The 22,052-nt window shown below is 52.6% G+C and overlaps 2 protein-coding genes across 2 annotated transcripts in view; one reads left to right on the top strand and one right to left on the bottom strand.

Annotated features, from left to right (window-relative positions):
• ITPR3 (inositol 1,4,5-trisphosphate receptor type 3) overlaps window positions 1-15,544 on the top strand; it is a gene marked incomplete at its 5' end in the record, with an annotated part of 39,235 nt that extends 23,691 nt beyond the window's left edge. The window contains 31 exons of the mRNA XM_084302088.1: window positions 62-187; window positions 361-483; window positions 669-869; window positions 1,218-1,469; window positions 1,564-1,689; window positions 1,996-2,121; window positions 2,242-2,362; window positions 3,121-3,305; window positions 3,462-3,610; window positions 3,763-3,871; window positions 4,029-4,119; window positions 4,355-4,524; window positions 5,184-5,358; window positions 5,441-5,625; window positions 5,994-6,194; window positions 6,604-6,714; window positions 6,973-7,068; window positions 7,339-7,440; window positions 7,720-7,806; window positions 8,474-8,584; window positions 9,051-9,243; window positions 10,229-10,354; window positions 10,872-11,044; window positions 11,161-11,325; window positions 11,805-11,997; window positions 12,434-12,529; window positions 12,946-13,070; window positions 13,343-13,508; window positions 14,229-14,389; window positions 14,842-15,003; window positions 15,347-15,544. Coding sequence (XP_084158214.1) covers window positions 62-187; window positions 361-483; window positions 669-869; window positions 1,218-1,469; window positions 1,564-1,689; window positions 1,996-2,121; window positions 2,242-2,362; window positions 3,121-3,305; window positions 3,462-3,610; window positions 3,763-3,871; window positions 4,029-4,119; window positions 4,355-4,524; window positions 5,184-5,358; window positions 5,441-5,625; window positions 5,994-6,194; window positions 6,604-6,714; window positions 6,973-7,068; window positions 7,339-7,440; window positions 7,720-7,806; window positions 8,474-8,584; window positions 9,051-9,243; window positions 10,229-10,354; window positions 10,872-11,044; window positions 11,161-11,325; window positions 11,805-11,997; window positions 12,434-12,529; window positions 12,946-13,070; window positions 13,343-13,508; window positions 14,229-14,389; window positions 14,842-15,003; window positions 15,347-15,415 — 4,476 coding nt within the window. The 3' untranslated portion in view covers window positions 15,416-15,544. The remainder of the gene's footprint in view (window positions 1-61; window positions 188-360; window positions 484-668; window positions 870-1,217; window positions 1,470-1,563; window positions 1,690-1,995; window positions 2,122-2,241; window positions 2,363-3,120; window positions 3,306-3,461; window positions 3,611-3,762; window positions 3,872-4,028; window positions 4,120-4,354; window positions 4,525-5,183; window positions 5,359-5,440; window positions 5,626-5,993; window positions 6,195-6,603; window positions 6,715-6,972; window positions 7,069-7,338; window positions 7,441-7,719; window positions 7,807-8,473; window positions 8,585-9,050; window positions 9,244-10,228; window positions 10,355-10,871; window positions 11,045-11,160; window positions 11,326-11,804; window positions 11,998-12,433; window positions 12,530-12,945; window positions 13,071-13,342; window positions 13,509-14,228; window positions 14,390-14,841; window positions 15,004-15,346) is intronic.
• A 1,761-nt stretch (window positions 15,545-17,305) lies between these two features.
• UQCC2 (ubiquinol-cytochrome c reductase complex assembly factor 2) lies at window positions 17,306-20,848 on the bottom strand. The gene is made up of 4 exons (XM_084301705.1): window positions 20,687-20,848; window positions 18,623-18,697; window positions 18,187-18,256; window positions 17,306-17,472 (listed from the first exon to the last, which is right to left on the bottom strand). Exons 1-4 carry the CDS (start codon window positions 20,822-20,824, stop codon window positions 17,378-17,380), a joined length of 378 nt encoding a protein of 125 aa, XP_084157831.1. The 5' UTR covers window positions 20,825-20,848; the 3' UTR covers window positions 17,306-17,377.
• Window positions 20,849-22,052: the final 1,204 nt, after the last annotated feature.

Raw genomic sequence — 22,052 nt, 5'->3', positions numbered from 1 at the left:
GTGGCCATCCTGGTGGCTCCCAGGCTCAACTCCCCTCTGGCCTTGCTCCTTCTCTCTCCAGATCCTGGAGCGGCTCAATAAGATGTGTGGTGTTGGCGAGCAAGTGCGCAAGAAGCAGCAGCGCCTGCTGAAGAACATGGACGCCCACAAAGTGATGCTGGATCTGCTGCAGATCCCCTATGAGAAGGTGGGTGGGCAGAAGCTGGCTGGTCCCAAAGCATCTGGGCAAGGGGTGGGGGACATAGGGGCACCCTGGGTTGGGCATGGCTGGGTCCTGTGGCTGGGCAAGGCAGGAGGGGCAGCAGCCTGCTCCATCCCTCTCCAATCCCGGGTGTTTGTCCCCTCTCTGCCCTTCCTCAGGGTGATGCCAAGATGCTGGAGATCCTGAAGTTCACCCACCAGTTCCTGCAGAAGTTTTGCGCTGGCAATCAGGAAAACCAGGCCCTGCTGCACAAACACCTCAACCTCTTCCTGACCCCAGGGGTAAGGAGAGGGGGGCAGCGGGTGGTCACAGGCAGCAGCACGGGGAGAGGCTTCAGCACCGCTCCTGGGGCTGAGAGCAGGAGATGGAAAGGCCAGCAGGAGACCCCTGGAAGAGGCAGGGCCGGGGCATGATGGGGGCTGTGCCTCGCAGCCCCCAGCCTCACTCCGTCCCCCTGGTTCTGCAGCTCCTGGAGGCCGAGACGATGCAGCACATCTTCCTCAACAACTACCAGCTCTGCTCAGAGATCAACGAGACGGTGCCGCAGCACTTCATCCACTGTGTGGCCACCCACGGCCGCCACGTGCAGTACCTGGACTTCCTGCACACCATCATTAAGGCCGAGGGCAAGTACGTCAAGAAGTGCCAGGACATGATCATGACCGAGGTAAGCGCCTCTACCTCTCCCCTACGGGGTGCAGCGGGGCACGGCTCCCAAGAGGAGTGTGCTTGGCTTCTCCCTCGGGCAAGAGCCTTCCCAAGCATGCCGGTTTCTCCCTGGAGTTGGAAAAATCTCCAAGAGATGCAAAAATCTGAGAGCCAATAACTATTCTGCAGTGCCACAAGTTGTGATTTACGATTGCATTGCAAATGTCCACTTTTCCCCATAAACGCATGACCCATTCACCCGGGTGCTCCCTCTCAGCCCTCCCCGGTGCAGAGGATGCATTTTTCTGCCTCTCAAGGTTTCTCACCCTCCTTCTGCGGGGCGGTGACCAGTGACCCTTCCCCACAGCTCACCAACGCTGGGGACGACGTGGTGGTTTTCTACAACGACAAGGCGTCGCTGGCCACCCTCCTGGAGATGATGACGGCAGCCAGGGACGGGGTGGAGGAGAACAGCCCGCTGATGTACCACATCTCCCTGGTGGACCTGCTGGCCGCCTGCGCCGAAGGCAAGAACGTCTACACGGAGATCAAATGCACGTCCCTGCTGCCCTTGGAGGACGTGGTGCGGGTGGTGACACACGAGGACTGCATCACAGAGGTACGGGGTTCCTCTCGAGGAGGGCACTGGTGGCTTTGATCTGTTTTCTGTTCCTCTGATGGTGCCCGCACCCTGTCCTCTCCCTCCCCGGCAGGTGAAAATGGCCTACGTGAACTTTGTCAACCACTGCTACGTGGACACAGAGGTGGAGATGAAGGAGATCTACACCAGCAACCACATCTGGACTCTTTTTGAGAACTTCACCTTGGATATGGCCCAGGTGCGTGAGGAGGGCCAGGCAGGGGTGACACGGCAGCAACGGCTGCTGCATTGGGTGGGGACAGCTCAGTGCCACTGAGGCTCCTTGAAGCCTGGGGAGTCAGACAGGGGGCATGGGCACCATGGGGACTTGTGTAGCTGCCATACTGGGGAGCAGTCAGAGCTCTGGCACGGACCCAAGAGCTGTGTCACCATCCATGTCCCTTGGCTCAGCAAGGTCTCAGCAGCTCTGCATGGCAGCATCATCCACCCAGAACGCTTGGTCACCTTGCCCTGGTGCCATCAGAGTCCTCCCTTCTCCTCACAGATGTGCAAAAAGCGAGAGAAGCGCCTGCCGGACCCCACGCTGGAGAAGTACGTGCTGACGGTGGTGCTGGACACCATCAACGCGTTCTTCAGCTCCCCCTTCTCGGAGAACAGCACCTCCCTGCAGGTAATGAGGCTCTGCACGGCCGGGCCACGCACGGAGAGGGGAAAAGGGCTCACCAAGCCCTGAGTAGCGAGGTATGGAAGCACCTTGCTCTGATCCAGACCTGCCTGCTCTCTCCTTCAGACCCACCAGACCATTGTGGTGCAGCTTCTCCAGTCCACCATGCGGCTGCTGGAGTGCCCCTGGCTGCAGCAGCAGCACAAGAGCTCGGTGGAGGCTTGCATCCGCACGCTGGCCATGGTTGGTAAGGAGCCGTGCTGCGGGTATGCTCTGCTCCCCTCCAGCCGCGAGGATGCAGCTGCTCAGGGCTATTTCTGCTCCAGCAGAGCCCTCGCCCCTCCCGCAGCCATGGCAGGGTGCCCTGGAGAGGCTGCTGGCTGGGAACCGGGAGGTTTGGCTCTGGGATGTGCTTTTTGGGCTGTAATTTTGGTGACCGGGGTGGCCAGAGGCGAGCTGAAGGCTGGGTTTGGTTGGGAGATTCCTGGTGTGTCCCTCCTGGGGCTGGGCCCAGAAACAAAGCCAGCATTTATGGCAGATTTCCCTCGCCAGGACTTTGCCCTCGGCCTGCCTGTGGCTGCCTGGCTCAGCGTGAGGGTTGTCAGCACTGAGTCACCATGTGGAAAGCATTGCGTGGTGGTGAGACACCGGGTGGGGACAGCAGCCAGAGCCTTAGGATTCCCCTTTGTAATTATAGGCAGGGCACTTACAAGCTCCTCGTGCTGGGCTTTCCCAACTGCAAAGCAGAGGCAGTGCCTCTTTCAGTCCTCTTTCTGTCAGTCTAGGGGGGCTGCAGGCAACGTGGTGCTGCTCTGGGGAGGGATGTATGGAAATCCTGCACCACAACCTACCCAGGGGCTTTTTCTCTCGTATTTAACTCCTCTCCTCTGTGCTGCAAATGAAGAGCAGGAGAAGGGGTGCCCAGCCTGAGGCAGCGTGGCAGGACCCAGCCGATGGCATGGGCTGGGCTGTGGCTGTCACCAACCCTGGCCCCCTCTCCCGCAGCCAAGAGCCGCTCCATCGCGTTGCCCATGGACCTGGACGCCCACGTCAGCTCCCTGCTCAACAGCAGCTCCACCAGCACTGTGCAGAGGAACACGTCCAGCTACAAGACAGCCACGCGGACCTTCCCCCGCGTCTCCACCACCCCAAACCAGTGGGACTACAAGAACATCATAGAGAAGCTGCAGGTACGGGGCCAGCAGGTGGTGGTGGCGCAGGTCGGCGGCGCAGCGTGTCTCCACTGCGAGGCAGCAAGAAGACATGGGCTCTGCAATCCTGTCCCATATTTGTATTTGTGTCTCCTTGGTATGTGTTGAGCTAAAGGTGTGCGCTGTGACTTGTAGGACATCATTAATGCCCTGGAGGACCGCTTGAAACCGCTGGTGGAGGCTGAGCTGTCCGTCCTGGTGGATGTCCTCCACCGGCCAGAGCTGCTTTTCATGGAGGGGACGGAGGCGTACCAGCGATGCGAGAGTGGAGGTTTCCTGTCCAAGTGAGGATGCTTTGCAATTGCCATGGGGTAGCTGGGGAAGGGCTGCTGATCTTCTCCCTCTGTGGGTTTTGCACTTGCGGAGTGGAGGGGTGCCCTTGGGGACCCCGTGTCCCTCTCGGCTGCGTGATGATGGCTCTGCTGTGCGTGGCCAGGCTGGTGCAGCACACCAAGGACCTCATGGAGACGGAGGAGAAGCTGTGCATCAAGGTGCTGAGGACACTGCAGCAGATGCTGGTGAAGAGGAACAAGTACGGTGAGAGGGTGAGCACCGTGGCCCCATGGCACAACCCCTGCCCCACTCCTCAGATCTGGCTGCCCGGGCTGGCAGCACCCTCCCCGTCACAGCCCGTGGGCGCTCAGCCTTGTTCTGCTCTGGCGCTGGCACTGGGAGCCTCGTGACGTTTATTTGTCTTGGCAGGGCAACCTGCTGCGGAAAATGCTCCTGAACAATTACCTGCAGAACAAGAAGTCCAGCTCCAAAGGCGAAATCATGGATGCTGCTGGGGGAGGTGAGTGCCCCTCTCCTGCCTTTCCTCGTCTTTCTGTGCAGCTCTCGCTCATGTTGAATGCCTGGTTCCCAAACCACGGTGGAATAAGGTCTGTAGCTGGTCTCCATGCTCGCACCTCCATGGAAGTAAAGGATTTAGGGAGAAGAGGGGATGGGTCTGAGATGTCCCTGGGAGTGACTTGGCCGTGCTCCTTCTCTTACACCACCATCACATCCATCTGTGTCCTCTCCTGCAGGCCAGGACCAGGACTGGTCCGCTATCGCTGCTGTCCAGTGCCGGCTGGACCGAGAAGGGGCCACCAAGCTGGTGGCTGACCTCATCATGAACACCAAGAACGAGAAGATCTTCCAGGAGAGCATCCTGCTGGCCATTCGGCTGCTGGACGGAGGCAACACTGAGATCCAGGTGCTTGTGGTGGGCACCAGCCCCCGGGGACTGGGCAGCCATGGTTTGATGTGTGCGATGCGAGGGTCACAATGTGCAGAAGACAGGGGCGCAGGGCAGTCCTCAGCCCCTGGCCGGTCCCCGAGCAGCAGACTTTACCAAAATTTTAGGTGCATGCATTTGCTCGCCATCTGGGGGAGGAACTGCAGAAATTTCTCTGCTTTCGGGTTTTCCAGCTTGGTGGCTGGATGCTGTGAAAGGGGCAGGTTGTTGCCGAGGGTTTCTGGAGTAATGCTGATGCCCTCTGCCGGGTATTGCGGAAATGACTCAGATTCGGAGCTCTCAGGTGATCACTTGTAGGTTATCTTGAATTCCTCATCATGGGGAAGCCGACGAACTTTACACACAAAAATCATGGGCTTCCAAGCCTGGAGCTGCTGTAGTTGCTGCTTGCTATGTCCCCAGCCCTGCCCAGGGTGAAGTGGGGCACAGGCACAGGGGATGATGCACCCCTATGAGTCCAAGAGGACTGTGATCTCCAGGGCTATTGGAAATAATCCTGCTCGCCACGTTATCCCAGGCAAGGGCTGGAGTGCTGGAGGCTACTGGATCAGAGGGGCAGGCTGGGGTGGCTTGGATACTGCAGCAGAGGCTGGAAGTGCTGTCCTCCCTCCTCCCAGAAATCCTTTTACAACCTCATGACGAGCGACAAGAAGTCCGAGAAGTTCTTCAAAGTTTTGCATGACCGGATGAAGAAGGCGCAGCAGGAGACCAAGTCTACGGTGTCGGTGAACATGAGTGACATTGGGAACAAGCCTCGTGAGGACAAAGACGAGCCTGACCCTGGCACCAAAGGTATGGGGCCGTGTCCTCCCAGCAGGGCCAATGCCTGTCTCATTAGACAGCCTGATGCTAACGAGGTTGGGTTGCCCAGCAGGACGAGGAGAGGCCTTCGTGATGCCAGGCACCCCCTCCCGATACCCGCTGGCATTAGGGTTTCGGAAGGGCCATGACGGTGGTGAGCAGGGCCAGAACAACGAAATGGGGGTGACGGTTCTGATTATGGAGCCTATCCTGCGATTCCTGCAGCTGCTGTGCGAGAACCACAACCGGGACCTCCAGGTTGGTTCTAGGGGCTGCTAGGGACGGGGACAGAGGCTGTAGGACTGGGGTGCAGGAAGATGGATTCTGCCCCAGCAGGGTCCAAAAAAACATTGTGCTGGCTTCCCTGTGCCTCAGTTTCCCCATCTGCAAATGCACCATCCTTTAGGATTAACTTTGCTTGGTGTCCTGGAAGGAGCCGATCATGGCACAGCTGTTTTCATGTGACTGGGTGCTGCTCTTGGGGGGGTCTGTACACTACAGGGGAGGCCCTGAGCCTAATTTTGCATCAAAATTAGCTGGAGGTTGTGCTGGGAGTGGGGCCAGAACCTGGTGTCCCTGTCAGAGTGATGCTGCTCAAGCTTGTAACTGCAGGCTTTGCTCGACAGAACTTCCTCCGGTGCCAGAACAACAAGACCAACTACAACCTGGTGTGCGAGACGCTGCAGTTCCTCGACATCATGTGCGGCAGCACCACGGGGGGGCTGGGGCTGCTGGGGCTCTACATCAACGAGTACAACGTGGCCCTCATCACCCAGACCCTGGAGACCCTGACTGAGTACTGCCAGGGGCCCTGCCACGAGAACCAGGTCTGTGCACGTTGTTGCAGGTCTGGGTTCATCCTTGCGTGTCCCATCCCATCAGGGATGCCCAAGGAAGGATTTTGGGGGATGCATGGGACAGCAGCAGGGATAGGGGCAGCTCTGGACTTCAGGGTGTGAAGGAGAGCGCAACGTGGGCTGCAGGGGTTCCCTGTGGTGCACAGGGACAGTGTGTGGGTTACGAGCTCCTGCTTGGCTAGATAATATGGTGATGCAAAAATAATATGGTGATGGAAATGGTGCCACTGGCAGGGAGAGGAGGGATCTGGGGCTCCTGGAGCAAAAGGGATGGTTCAGCATGAAGGCAGGGCACAGCTTTGGACCTGAGCTGTGTTGGAGGTGAAGCCGGGAGCGATGGCATCACCCGTGGGATAACCTCACTGCATTGCTGCCCTAGAGCTGCATCGTGACCCACGAGTCCAATGGGATCGACATCATCACAGCCCTCATCCTCAATGACATCAGCCCCCTCTGCAAGTACCGGATGGACCTGGTCCTGCAGCTGAAGGTAGGCAGGGCCTGGGGCTGGGATGGTGGGCATGTGTGTGCAGCACTGCGTGGGCTCCCGGCTTGCTGGCACGTCCGTGGGCTGAGCTGTGGGGCTAGGGGGGTCTGAAGCAGGGGCTGCGTGGGGCTGGGCTGGTTCATCTCCTGTGTGCATGGCTTGGATTTATGGCAGCCCGTGGTGCAGGGGGGTTCTGCCCACTGCAAGGTCCTGGGCACAGGCAGGGCATAGCTCCTCTCAGCACGGGCTTCTCCCTGCCAGGACAATGCCTCCAAGCTCCTCTTGGCCCTCATGGAGAGCAGACATGACAGCGAGAACGCCGAGCGGATCCTCATCAGCCTCCGCCCGCAGGAACTGGTAAGGGCCGAGCGGGGTGGGAGGGTGAAAGAGCCCCCACGAGCCCCTGTAAGCCCCTGGGCTTGTGGCTCCTGCTGGAGCTCCTACACCTCTGGCTCCTGGTGCAGTATCTGGCTTGCAACCCCAAAACCACCTCGGGTGCTGCCCTGACACAGCTCACACACCACAAGTATCCGTCCTGAGTCGGGTTCCCGGAGCTGTTTGTGGCCAGAGGAGGAAAATGAGGTGAGGAGACCAGGACAAGCTCACCTGCCCTCTGCTGCCTTCCAGGTTGATGTGATTAAGAAGGCCTATCTGCAGGAGGAAGAGTGCGAAAACGCTGAGGTTTCCCCCCGGGAAGTCGGCCACAACATTTATATCCTGGCGCTGCAGGTACCGACGCTGCAATCTGCCGTGACAGCAGGGCCCCCACCAGGCTGGGCTCCCCATGCTGTGCTGGGCTCCCACTCACCGATTTGCACATTTTTCTCTGTGTTTATTTACATTTCCTCCAGCCAGGCTGGGAAATGTGCTTTTTGCCTCCCACGAAAACCCAGCACCCTGGCTTAGTGGCCATCCCCCTAATCCCCCTAGTGCGCACCCCGTGTCCTGCTCTGGTGTGCAGAGGCTGCTCTGTCCTGTGCTAACCCACTCTCGCTGTCTCCCTTCCAGCTGTCCCGTCACAACAAGTCCCTGCAGCAGCTCCTGAAGCCGGTGAAGCGCATCCAGGAGGAGGAGGAGGAGGGCATCTCGTCCATGGTACGGAAAGCCCTCGGGAACAGAGGCAGAGCTCCCCGACCCCAAGCAAAGGCTGTGAAAAGCTGCTGCTCCCAGCCTCACTAAGCTGCCCTGCTGCTTGTCGTTCAAGATTTGATGGGGTTTAGTGTTCCTGGGGGTGGGGGGACTGAAGAAAGAAAGATTTATAAGAGCCAGTGTAGCCAAATCTACAACCCAATGGCAAGTGCACCCAGCTGCAGAGAGCTGTGTGTGCGGGGCTCCCTGGGGAAGGCTCAGCCACAGGTGACATCCAGCTTGCTGCAGGGTGCTGCCCTGCTGGGCTCCTGCTCCTGCTACCTGCTTCCTCCCTTCCCTTCAGAAAAGGAAGGACTGAGTCCTTTGCTGTCATTTCTTGCCTCTGCCTTAGATCCCGTACAAGATTCAGCAGTAATGTGATTTCCCTAGGGCTTTAGGGGCATTGATTTGTAATTTGTGGATTAGCAGCTTTTGGATGTAATTATTGCAGGGAATCGAATGTCTGTCACCTCAGGGAGCGCTCGTACTCCTCTAGGAAGCTTTAATTCATTTGCTTTTCCTTGAAACCTAATCGGGTTCAGTACGTTTTGAGGAACGGCGTTGTCAGTGCAGTTAGACCCGAATCCCCCTGGCTGTTCCCACTCTCATCCTCTCTCCTCTCCCCACATCCCAGCTCAGCCTAAATAACAAGCAGCTGACGCAGATGCTGAAGTCGACGGCTCCCATCCAGGAGGAGGAGGAGGACCCGCTGGCGTATTACGAGAAGCACACGTCCCAGATTGAGGCAAGACCTGTTTGCTGCTGGGTTGCTAGTACACACACGGCTGATGAATCCCACGTGTGCTCCGGCTGTCTCGTGCCCGGTTATTCTGCACCGGGAGCCTTCCCATCCCTGTGCCTGCTAAAAGCAGACGGGTCCTTTGTGCTGCACAGAGCTGGAGGTAGTAGCAGAGCCCGTTGGGTGCTGGGGGAGCACAGGGTCCCCCCAGACCCTTCCTTTCTCTCCCCACAGCAGCTGGGATGCAGTGGGAGTAGCCCCATCCTTGCTTGTTGGGGTGGTCCATGTGCTGTCAGTGTTCGTCCCAGCACAGCCACTCAAGGATGCCTTTGCTGGGTGGAACTGTAGCGTTAGATGTGTGGCTGGTGATATTTGGATTTGGGGAGGCACAGCTGGGGCTAGGAAAGCGGAAACCAAAGCGTGGTACGGGCAGGATCTGACAGCACCCTCCCCTTTGCCCTGCTTCCTGCAGATTGTGCGCCTGGACCGAAGCATGGAGCAGATAATCTTCCCGGTGCCTGGCATCTGTGAGTTCCTCACCAAGGAGACCAAGTACCGGCTCTTCACCACGACAGAGCAGGACGAGCAGGGCAGCAAAGTCAGTGATTTCTTCGACCAGTCCTCCTTCCTCCACAACGAGATGGAGTGGCAGAAGAAACTGCGCAGTAAGAGCAAACCAGACCTTCCTTTAGCACTGGCCAAGCTCGGGCTCTTTGAATAGCTCCTGTTTTGAACCTGGGGGACCAGCTGTGCTTTGAGGGGGCTGTGAATCCTGGCAGCAGCCTGCAGATCACATCTCTGCCCCTTGTGCCCCTTGCTCTCTGCAGGGCACAGCGTGCTCAGAAGTTTGCAGGGAGTGGAGGTTAATCGAGACCTTCCAGCCCAGGGATGTTTCCTCCATGCCTGTTAGTGCAGTTCCTCTGAAATGCCTCTTACAGCACATTCTCCGGGACAACACCGACAGCTGTGTTCCCCTACAAAGCCCGCTCTTTATTTGTTTTCAGCTGCCTTTTCCTAAGCCAGCATCTAGCAGCTGTATTTGGGACATAAACTTGTTCCTCTGCACCATCCAGACCCTAGGTGCTTTCAGGGCTGCACCAGTACGGACTTCCTGGCTTAAAATAACAGGAGCTCCGTCAACAGGAGTTGCACTATAAATACAGCGATACAGCTAAGAGGTAGTGTAGCAGCACTGAAAACACTTGCAGATCCAGTCTAAACTATCTTAGGAATTCGGCAGGAAACAAGTTTCCAGTATGGCTGGGAAGTTGCTGGCTGGGTCTCCTTTGGGACGGAGAATCAGGCTGAGAACACAAAGGCGCTGTTGTTTTGAAGGATGCGAGGATGTAGGAGGTGGGAGATGGGGAGGAGGGGGAAGTAAAGAACGAAGCCAATCTGATTCCAAGGTGCCAGAGCAGGTCAAAGGCCCCAGGAGCCGAGAGGTGAGAGCAGTAACGATTTGAACGTGCAGTTGTGTTTCAGAAGATGAGGAGGGAGCTTTTGTCAATGGCAAGAAGGAAGCAGGAGGCAAGGGTCCCTCCAGGCCCGTGCGCTGCACTGAGCCGAGCCGTTTGGATGTCGGGGAGGTCAGAGCCTTCCCCAGCTGACACGAGGTTGGCTGAGATGTGTGTCTGCCTCCTCTCCCTCCAGGCATGCCGCTGATGTACTGGTTCTCCCGCAGAATGACGCTCTGGGGAAGCATTTCCTTCAACCTGGCTGTCTTCATCAACATAATCATTGCTTTCTTCTACCCCTATGTTGAAGCCACCTCCATGGGTGAGTGCCCCTGTGTTCGCTGCTCCTCGGGGTGGTGGACAAAGGAGACCCTCGTGTGCAGGGAGCACTGGTACTTGTGTTCTCCCGACCCTTTCTCTCCTCTTGACTCCTAAAGCCCCAAGCCTTTTCTGCTGGTCCTGGCAAGGGACTGAATCAAGATTTCAGTTGCCAGCCCTCCCACGACTTCCTTCTTAGGGAACAGTCTCTTCTCCCCAGGCTGTACTTTCTGTGTTTGTAAAATGGAGGAAGTAATGACAGAATATGTACCAGCTGTCTGGAAGTCTTAATCATTTACAGTGGTTGTGAGATCTCAGATAAAGGATGTTAGAGAAGTGTATCAGTAAGGACCATCTTAGCCAACACTAGTCTCTGCGGCCAAGCATCATTTCTGTCTTTTTTCCCTCTGTTAATCAGCACGATAGTTTTTTTCGGACACTTAGGACAGCAGCACAGTGTCGGATTGACAACGTGCATTTAACTTCATGCCATTTAGTTGTTGTGGGTCTTCTCTTTCCAGGAGTGCTGGATTCCCCACTGATCTCGCTGCTCTTCTGGATTCTGATCTGCTTCTCCATCATGGCCCTGTTCACCAAGCGTTATGGTGTCAGACCGCTCCTCGTGGCCCTGATCTTGCGATCAATTTATTACTTAGGAATCGGACTCACTCTGAACATCCTGGGAGCTCTCAATGTAAGTTCTCATCATGCTGCTAGAAAAGGAGCACAACATCTCATAGCACAGGAGACTGTTCTGCATTCCTGAAGTGCAGCAAACCTCACTCCTTCCCATTTCTGGTTGTTCTCCAGCTGACCAACAAGATTGTGTTCGTAGTGAGCTTTGTGGGCAATCGTGGCACCTTCATCCGAGGCTACAAGGCCATGATCATGGATGTGGAGTTTCTCTACCATGTTGGCTACATCCTCACGAGTGTCCTGGGACTCTTTGTGCATGAGCTCTTCTACAGCATCCTGGTACAGTAAATGCAGATTTTTGGGGCTCAGACATAGCCAGAAAGCCCGGTTAGAAGCTAAAAGTTTCTTGTGACATCTTCCAGGAGCTGATCGATAACGGCAGTGAGAACAATGCACTGTGCTCTAATCTTTGCGTAGGCTGATCTTTCTGCCTTCCGACAGTATCTATTACTGTCCTTCCCAGTCTTTTGCTATCAGACTCTTTCTAATCTCTACTGTGTACTTTATCTGGGTCAGCTGGGAGACAACGTGAGCTGGTGAGGGCAGAGGCAGGGGACGTGTGTCCTATTCTCGGCTCTCCTGCTGTGCATAAGTCACTTCATTCTTCTACAGTAAGATGGAAAACTTAAATGCTTTATGTGAAAGTTAGTCGATGTCTCCTGGGTGATCCAAGCTCTCGGGATAAAAGGGGTATAGGTAGGCCAGGCATTGTCACAGAAAAGCACCCTATGGCATTTCTTTGCTCCTGGTCCTTTCAGCTGTTTGACTTGATCTACCGCGAGGAGACCTTGTTTAATGTCATCAAAAGCGTGACGCGGAACGGGCGCTCCATCCTGCTGACAGCCCTCCTGGCGCTCATCCTCGTCTACCTCTTCTCCATCGTGGGCTTCCTGTTCCTGAAGGATGACTTCATCCTGGAGGTGGACCGGCTGCCGGACAGCAAAGCCAAAGGTGCTTCAGGCCATTCCCTTGCTGGGCTTGGGCCAGGCGGAGTGTGGGCCTCTTCTGCAGCTGGATCATTGTAGGAGACCCTGGAAGCACGGGGCCAAGCTCCTGGGAGCACTGGTTTGGGGCTGGGGGAGAAGGCAGCTGCCTGCACTGATTTAGGGACCTCCTGCTGCAGAGAATGGGGTTTTGGGGGCTAGGAGTGACAGCAGAGAAAGGGGTTGGCAGCTGAAAATGAAGTTTATAGTAGAGGTCTTACTGAAACCTAAGCAAAAGATTCAAAACCTAGAAGAGGCTAGGAGAATACGAATGAAGCTTCTTTATTTTTTACGTTGCTTGAATATTACAATGAGATGCAGTTGAAGAGCACCTGGACACAAGCAAAGAGCTTTGCTAAGGCAAGCTGATGCCCTGACAAGGCTGTGTTCTCTTTTACTTGCAGATGACCCCTTGGGGATGCAAAGGAACATGGAGACCTTCATGGAGTCATGCAGTGGAGACAAAATTAGCTGCTCTGCTGTGCCCACTGCCTTGGAAGGTAAGCAAGCTCATTAGAAAGCTGAGCTCTGTTAGCAGCAGAGTAGGCTGGCTGCTTTGTTTGTTTCCATCTTTGAAAAGATGCTGTGAGATTTTTCTGAGCTCGCTAACAAACAGCCCACTGTTTGGCACATATTAAGCAAGAGGCCCGCAAGCTCTGTACTGACCCTGGCATAAAAATGTTGAAATAGATTCAATTTAGTCATAAAGAAAGTGGGAGCTTTGGGAGCGCTCAGCCAAACACCTCCACTGCAAGAAGCAAGCTGGAGGAGCTGCTGGTTGGGAGATCCACACCGAGCACCTGCTCCCAGATGGGACACTGCACCTCATCCTGTAGCATGGGAGTCTTTGCAGTGGTACTTCTGCCCCGTGTGTGCTATTTTTGCTTTTATTCCCCTCTGCACTCTGGTATTCTAGAAGCAGACGCTGACCAGTGGGAACGAGCCTGCGACACGCTGCTCATGTGCATTGTCACTGTCCTGAACCACGGCCTGAGGAACGGAGGGGGTGTGGGTGACATTCTGCGCAAGCCATCGAAGGATGTGAGTTTTGGCAGCACGTTGGGCCCCTCTCTGCCAAGTCCTGCTGCAGATCCCACTGTGGAGCTGCCCTTCCTCCCTGGAAACTGTGGCACTGCCAGCTTTTTCCCCTACAGCCGTCCTTCAGTGCTTTCCTCCTCTCTTCCCCACCACACCCCAGTTATTGCTCCCCACCTTGCACCCTCAGCCTACGGCCGTTGCAGCAAAGCACAGTTGGAGTGGCTAGAGGAGAGGTGTGCGAGACGCATGTCTTTTTTCCCATTTGTCCATTACAGGAATCCTTGTTTCCTGCTCGGGTTGTCTACGACCTCCTCTTCTTCTTCATTGTCATTATCATTGTCCTCAATCTCATCTTTGGGGTCATTATTGACACCTTTGCTGACCTGAGGAGTGAGAAGCAAAAGAAGGAAGAAATACTGAAGACCACTTGTTTCATATGTGGTGAGTGCTGGGACCCTGGCTCAGTGTGCCTGCAGGAACTGCCCCCATGTGGTCCCTCTCTTTTAAGGTTGACCTGTGACATGAAGGAAGGAAAGGAGTTTCAGCTGGTTTGGGTTTTCATTTGGTTCACAGCAAAACTTAAATCTCTTCACTGGTGGTGGCTGCAGAGTGAGGAGGCTTAAACAAGGACACAAACCGAGAGGGGAAATTATTCTTCCTCGCCTCCTGTTAATGAGGTGTTAAACTAAATGCCACGTTGTGGTGTTCTCGTCGCTGTGATCCCTCCTGGGACCAACACTTATCAAGTGGGGGAAAAAAATGCACCATATTACTAAGGAAATGAAGTACAGGAAAATGTTCCAGAATGCTTTCAGTCATAGGAAAGCATCCACAAAAGCCAATCCAAGCTTAAATATAACTTTTTTTTTTTTTTTCTTATTGGATCCACTGGGTGCATTTTGTTCTTTCAGATATACAGGCAGGAAGCATAGCTAGTAGTACTTTAAATAGAAGCCTCCTGAATACACGACTGGGTTATTTTCCCCCTGCTTTCGATGCTTGTTATGTGCTAAATGCCAACTAATTATTAAAAGCACTTCTTGAAAGTCACACCTGGGACAGGAGGCAATTATCTGTACTTCCTTTCGCATTTGTTTGCTTGCTCACTTCTTACCTTCTCGTCTCCCCTCCACCTTCTCTGTGCTTGACTGCCTTTCCCAGGACTCGAACGGGACAAGTTCGACAACAAGACAGTGTCCTTTGAGGAGCATATTAAATATGAGCACAACATGTGGAACTACTTGTACTTCATAGTGCTGGTGCGAGTGAAGAACAAGACAGACTACACCGGGCCTGAGAGCTACGTGGCGCAGATGATAAAGGTACGCGCCCTCTCAGAGCAGCTACCCCAGGGAAATATTTGGGAACAATGGGCTTGCCAAAGAAAAACAGTTTTGAGAAGAAACTTTTGCAAAATATTTAAGAATGTTGTTGTTCCTTGGGTTTCTTAGGTGGTTAATTCCACTCGGCAATCTCAGCCAACACTGCATTGTCTATTTGATGTTTTGTACTGTGTATTTAAGGATTGAACCAAGGGCAGAACCAGGCAGTACAGAGTGTGACTTCAAGGTTATTTCAAGGCAAAAAAGGAGGGTGAGGAAACTTAGAAAAGAAAAACCTCTGAACTTGAATCCAGATGGCTGTATAAAAAAAGGTGCAAATGGACCAGTGGTGGAAAATTTGCAAGGATACATACAAAATGAGCTTTGGGGAATTTCTTTAGTCCCCAGGCATAGGCAGGCTTCCTGTTAAGTTCCACCTGGTCTCTTTCCAGAACAAGAACCTTGACTGGTTCCCTCGGATGCGAGCCATGTCGCTGGTCAGCAACGAAGGGGAAGGAGAACAGAACGAGATCCGCAACCTTCAAGACAAACTCAATTCCACGATGAAGCTGGTGTCCCATCTCACCTCCCAGCTGAACGAGCTGAAGGAACAGGTACTAAATGCTTATAAAAAAAGGAACACCTGAGTGTAAAACCCCCCTGTCCTTATCAAAATAGACAGCGAGGCAGAACAGGAGGCAGCATAGGCAAGAACAGAAGGCAGAACCAGCCCCATCCAGTACAACTCTGGATACAAAGCAAAGGGCTCGTGTTCCTGACCCCCAAAACAGAGCTACACTTGGGTCATGTGCTTTTTGATACTTCCTCACCAAACTCACAGGGTGTTCTGGCAGATGCTTAAAGCAGCCTAGTCAGTCACAGACCTGAGAAGCATGCTAACAAACATAAAAAAAAATCTGGTTTCCTACCTCATTTTTGTCCTTGTTTGAACTCTAGATGACAGAGCAAAGGAAGCGCAGACAAAGGATGGGGTTTGTGGATGTCCAGAATACCATGAACCACTAAGACAGAAAAAGCATCAGCTTCACCCACTGAGGGACTGAACGTATCTATCAGCTGCCGAGGCTGCTTATTCCTGGGTCCTGCGCACGGACATCGCTGTCAGAGAAAGCCGGGCCATGCGGAGGGGCTTCCAAGTCAACATTTTCCTTAGATCGCTTGTAAGCAATTCAGGAAGCAATGACTGGCGAGGATTCCTCAACACCTGGACCCACATGTTACTCCAATGCCCTTATAGGAAGATAAATTATACAAGACTTTTATTCCTCATTGCAATAACTCTTTTATTTTGCAAACGTGGGGGGTTGTATCTTTATCTCCATGTGCTACGTGTGGGTGGCCTCCACCTCAGGTGTAGTGTAACTAGCGGTAGGGCTGCAATATTTAACGCATTCCAGGAGCGTCACTAGTAAAACATGGAACTTTGCAAACCAGCCATCATCTCTGCTGTACCTGTTCCATGCCGATTCCTCTCCATTTAGAGTTCTGTTCATCACAGTGGTGCAGTAAAGAGGCGCTAAACTCAAGGATATGGATTTGAGCATTTAACTCAGCAGATGAGGATGAGTACCTGCGCTAGTACTACGTGGACTGGTCTTTTGTCTTGTGTGGACAAAGAATATCTGGGCAGTAGTAGGAGACTGCAGGTTTCCAGGAGTTCACTGTGAAGGGGTGTCCTGTGGTTTAGTTTCATCTCTGGTGTAATGTTTTACTTTTTTTTTTGTTTGTTGTTGTTGTTACTTAAGAACTAAAGTGTAAATTGCCTTAAGTAAATTAAAAACAAAAATCAAGTTATAATAAAAACTTAAACATGGTAAAGAAACCTCCCTTCCTGTACACTCGGGGATGCAACAGGGCTGTTAGAAATAGAAATACAGAGCAATCCAAAGACCTGAAGCCAGAAGGTCTTACCCTAAGTGCTCCACCACCCAATGCTCTTGGTTCCAGCTGTTAAACATTACAATGTAGCCATAGAGAAGATGAAGAATGCTACCATGATCAACTACCTTGAACACCAGCCTTATTTTCTGAAGCTTTGGATCAGAGCCTGCTGCAAAGTTTCAAATTCTTTCACTACGTGCCAGGAAAACACAGTTCAAACATAAAAAGGAGCAGCTGTTGGTGCTGCGTGGAGCCAAGCAGAGTCCTGGCATAGCTGTGTTCTAGACACACATCCTTCCCAAGCCAAGCAGTGCTGCGGCCATCCCAGCTACATGCCTGTGCCTCTGCCTCCAAAAACAGCGGCTGATGCAAGCACTAGAGCTTTAAAAGGGAATAACACTGAGCCACAACAAAGGACTAAGCAGAATTGAGCTTTGGTAGAGTAACACATCACAAAAACCGATCTTCACCCCTCACGTATGCAGTAACCCCTACAGAACCTTCCTTCCATGCTGAGGAAAGCCTGTCCAGCAACACACTGCTCTAGACCATGTATGGGACTAAACCCCATTACACTCTTCTTAAACTCCTCTCTCATCACCATGGTAAACGTTCACCCTCAGTCATCTCCTGTCTTCCCAAACAGGAGTTCTCCAGAGGAAAACAACTTGTGATAATTAAAGTTATCCCAGCTCAATTTCACTGTTACCAGTGCTAACACAGAACCACCATTACAGCTGTATTTCTGTGTTATCACCACTGCTGGCTTCCCCAGCAGATTTAAAGCTAGCGTGGTTGCACCTATGTGCTCTGGCATTTCCTGATGGTCTGTTTCTCATAATACAAACGATCAGATCTAACAACATAAAGCTCCTTCTTTTACATTGATCCAAGAACTTTCGTCACAGATGTGTTCAGGTATGGCCTAGATTTCCGAAAAGAAAAGAGTGGGTGTTAAAAATAAAGAGTATAGGGTGTAGGTCTGAACAAAAAATGCTGTTGCTAAGAGGAATGAATGGTTTTATTCATCATGGCAACATACAGAGCTTAGGAATATATACAGAGGAGAATCTGGGAGTTAGCCTATCACTTCAAGTCCTCTTCAGATTTCTTGGCGGAAAACCTTTCTCGCAATTTTTTCCATGTTCCTTTTTTCATGTCTTCCATCTGTTTGAGAATGTCTGCAAAAGGAGAAGGGAGAGGGAGATGGGGAAAGAGGAAGAAAAGCAGAAAAGCAAAAGCATGAAAAGCCCTTTTTTAAGCCCTTTGCTTTACATATATTTGCCTTTTTTCACTTCTCATCTTAATGAATTTCTATTTCAGGACCTGAGGCAAGTTTGTTTTCCCTTCCAATCAATTGTGCTGGGAGTCCCTTATCACTAACAACTAATATTCAGTTTCCACGCACTGCAATCGAAGTTAGGAACTGGAGCAGAACAAAACTGCACTAGCTTCCTATATGGCATTTAATAAATGATTCGGCTGAGAGTACTTCTGCATTGTGGTACCCTGTTTTCTCTCAAAGTCTAATACAAGAGAAGAAATACTGAAGGGAATATGAATGCAGTGAAACAGAAGCTGAGAATTTTCCAGCGATGTAGCAAATGTGCATTTTTTTCACACAGCTCCTGCCACTCTGTCTCAAAGAGCCTTTGCAAACCCTCTGCTATTCCTGCCCCCTGCAAAACACAATCGACTTTTTGTCCTGCTAGATTACTGAAAATCTCCTCAATTAAGCCTGTACTTACTTCTTGTTAACCACCCTAATAAACTTGCACAGCAGTCCAATTCAGTCCTTTAGTAACTGGTAGAAGTATAAAGCCAACACAACAAAGACTAGGACGCACTTTATCTCTTGCACTGATTTATTCCCAAATCAATCACAGTATTAATACCTGTTGCTAGAATCATCTTGCAATCTTGCACTGTCACTCCAGTGAAGCTTGTTTCTTTCAGGCGTGGATACTTCACAAACAAACAGGCAGGTGAGAGAAGGAGGAAGAGAACAAGATGTTACTTGTAGTGCACTAACACAGGTAATTATGTCACCAAATAATAGAATCCTAACTTATTTTCCATCAAGCTCTAAGAATTCTGTTCATCCATACCAGGAACTATCATCTACATTGTTCATACATGTCACAGAGGCCAAAGCGTCTGCAGCTTTCAGACTGAAAGCCAAGAGACTGAAGGCACCCGGCAGTGCAGCCTCCACCTGACTGCTCATTTGCCTGCTCCATTCCCAGAAACCCTGCTGGGATGTGGCCTGCTGCACCGACAGCTGCAGGTCCCACAAAAAAGGCTGATGATGGCTAATACCAAAATGTTTACCTTGTTTTTGTAGTAGTTGGTGTGGATTCTGAGTAAGCTCTCATACATTTGGTCACAGGTCTCAGGGTCAGCAATCTGGAAAAGGATAAAAGTATCGCACAAGTCCCGTTTTAAACCTGCAGAGCAAAACCATTTCATTTTAGCTAAAAGCTCATGAAAAGAACAGTAAAGGAGTATCTTTGTTACTTTTTCAGAGCAATGCAGGATGCCGGCGACCCCTATTATGCTGCTCCAGAATGCAGCAAATTTTCTTTCCCCTCCATCTCTCACCAGCTTGGCCTACAAGAATAATGAGGCACCTAAGTTCCAGAATGAACCTTGAATTCTGCTCAAAAAGATACGACAGATCAACTGAGCACACAGCTAACGCGAACATAGCTGTACGGTCTTCTCACGCTTACTGGCCAGCACTGTGAAATCTGTGAGATTTCTTTGATCAAAGGCTGGTTTGGCCGCCTGTTTTATTCTAAAGGATCAAACAGGATAAGATACTAGGATGGAAGGTATAAAATCCTGGCAAGGCTAAAAATAGTTTATAATTGATTAGGGAAAAGCAGCATGTAAGGCACCGTACAGCTTGTGAAGGGTAAATGGATTTCTATTTTGGTCTAGTAAGTTGGAAAGATTTTGCTAATACCTAAAACTCTCCGAGGTGCCTCCAACAGGTGCATCTGCCTTGCAGAGCCAGCTATTTAGCAGCACGAATGGCATGTCAACTTCTTTTTCTATCCTACAGTGGGGCCAACCTGACCAGAACTCTGCATTGCTGCTCGATGACATCAAACATAAATGATTAAAACGGATACATGAGTAAGTATAGTATGAAGAGCAGCAAGACAGAATAAAGTGAACACAGCTCATCTGTCCTCAGGCACTGGCACATGTTCAGCACAAGGCAGGTGATGCCTCCCTCCCCTGTGCAAGCCAGGAGAATGAAGGAAAGGCTCTCCTGATACAGCAGGTAATGGCTGCTCCAGGAGAGAGGATACAGGGACAAGCAAACTGTTAAATATAAGCACCATCACGCAGCTACCTATTAAATAGGTAGCTGAAATAGTACTGCCTGTAAAAAATCAGCAGATCTGACTCCATGTGAATTAAACGGGCATTACACTGACAAAATGTCTTTTAAGGTTCTAGCGCTTTTCTCCTACATTCCTCCTGCTGTCTGGCAGTACATTTCCCTTTACTGTATTAAGTCTTTATACATACAAATTGACATCAGTGCTGCAGGCATCAATTTAGATTTTCAAGATGAGTGGCAGCTTTGGGATCTCGTAACCAATTGGTGCAGCACATTCAGCTGTCCTGGGCATATGAAAAAGCAATAAGCACTTTCTGAAATGTCTGCTGCAGCTTATTCTGGTGACCAATATAGAATTAGGTGCCTATAATGGCACATTGTAGGAGAAAATGCACACCTGGAACAATGTTTTTATGCAAAGAAAGGGCACATTTACATTCCACAGCACCACCTCCAAGCCTGTAAATGACTGCAGCCCAAGTCAAGTGTTTGCTTCTTTTATTTCAGTATTGAAACCTGAACTCCAACACAGTTACAGCTGGAAGCCAGCTTTAAAACCACCGCATCCCAGCAGTGATGGATTTTGCAGCGTACCCCACCCCGTATCGTGTTATCAGCCCATCCTCACAGCAAGCAAACCACTCTGAACTCCACGACGGCCCTGACAAATTTTCTGCATCCCACTTCCCTGAGCGCTGCAACAGGGGGTTCGAAACCCACTGGAAGAGGGCACCTCACGCCCCTCCGCACCCCCGGTCCCTGACCGGACCCCCAAGGCTCCAAAATGGCGCCGGGCCCGGAGGCGAGGCAGCGGTGGCGCACCGCGCATGCGCAGCCTCCCCCCCGTCTCCCTCTGGCTCCAAAATGGCGCCGGACCCTGAGGAGGAGCAGCAGCTGCGCACTGCGCATGCGCATCCCGCCCCTCAGGCCCTAAGATGGCGCCGACCCCCTGAGGCACAGCGGCGCAGCGCGCATGCGCGGCCCTTTTCCCCCATCTCTTGCCCAGCCCTCAGCGCCCCGCGGGCCGCTTCCGCCCTCACCTGCGTGTTCTCCCCCTCGCGGAAGGCCTGCGCCACCCGCTGCCGCAGGAAGATGCCCAGGTCCCGCTGCCGCTTCGTCTCCTCCACCGGCCACTCCTCGCACAGCTTCAGGAACCGCCGGTACCTGGTGGCCGCCATGGCGGCCGGGGCAGCGGGCACGTGACGGCGGCCGCAACTACGGCGAGCGAGAGGGGCCGGGGGTAGGGTGCGCATGCGCAATGACAACGCGGGTGGGGGGGGCAATGGGGAGGGGGGGACGTTGGGGTGCTGCCGCTGTGGTGCTGCCATGGCGGGCTGCTGGCTGAAGGCAGCGTCAGGGCTGGGTTTCTGGCAGGTTCAGTGCCTACGGAGCCCTGCTCGGCTCGCCCTGCCGTGTGGGGAGGTTGTGCTCTGGCTCAGAGTCGCCTCCAGGCAGGAGGGTGGTTAAATGGTTGGAAATGTCACTAGTCACAGAATTGTCTAGGTTGGAAGAGACCTCAAGATCATCGAGTGCGTTAATCAGGCACTCAGGCGTGTGCTCAGATAATGATTAGGGGTGGAGAAGCCCCCCAGGGTCACCTGCTCCAGCCACCCCCCCACCACTGTCCCCACTGAGCCGTGTCCCCAAGCACCAGCCCCAACCTCTCCTGGAGCCCCCCCAGGGACGGGGACTCCCCCACCTCCCTGGGCAACCCGTCCCAATGCCTGCCCGCTCTGTCTGAGCAGAAATGGCTCCTCATTGACCACCTCAACCTCCCCTGGCACAACTCCAGGCCGTTCCCTCTGCTCCTGTCCCTGGTTATCTTCGAGAAGAGACGACCCCCGGCTTCCCACACCTTCCTTTCAGGTAGCCAGCTGCTGGAGTTTCCCTTCAGACCCCTCTTTGTCCTTTCCCCATCCAGCCCCGAGGGCCTGGTGGCAACACCCAGTGGGAGGCTCAGCAGTGCTGCGAAGGCTGAGGGAGGTCTGCATAAAGCCCTTCAGGTGGGTTGTGTCGGCCACATTCAGCACCAACCTCACTGCACAAGCATGAGCCAAGACAACTGATGACTCAATCCTTTCACCGCTGAAGCAGAGTGTTTGTGGTGGTGGTTTTTTTTTTTATAGTCATTGCAGTTTGTGGGCAAGAAATATGCAAGGCTGTGAACAACATTCAGTAAATAATCAGGTCTTCCCAAATCCACTTCAGGCCAAGTAAAATATGCAATTGGGCCAGATGACTTAAATTTTCCGGCAATAAATTGCTGCAATTTACCAGCTGTATGCAGTAAAATACAAGTGAAGGGGTCTCCCTTGAGATCTGATATTTAAACCTGTGGAAATAATGTCTCTTTTGAAAACACACAGCCCTAAACAAAAGATAACATAACGTCAGGATGCTCTGGAA

The sequence above is a fragment of the Netta rufina genome (genome assembly GCF_964035555.1).
Source record: "Netta rufina genome assembly, chromosome: 26".
NCBI classification, from domain to species: Eukaryota; Metazoa; Chordata; class Aves; order Anseriformes; family Anatidae; genus Netta; species Netta rufina.
Note: the sequence above shows the minus strand (reverse complement) of the source record. Positions and strands in the feature narration are given on the sequence as shown.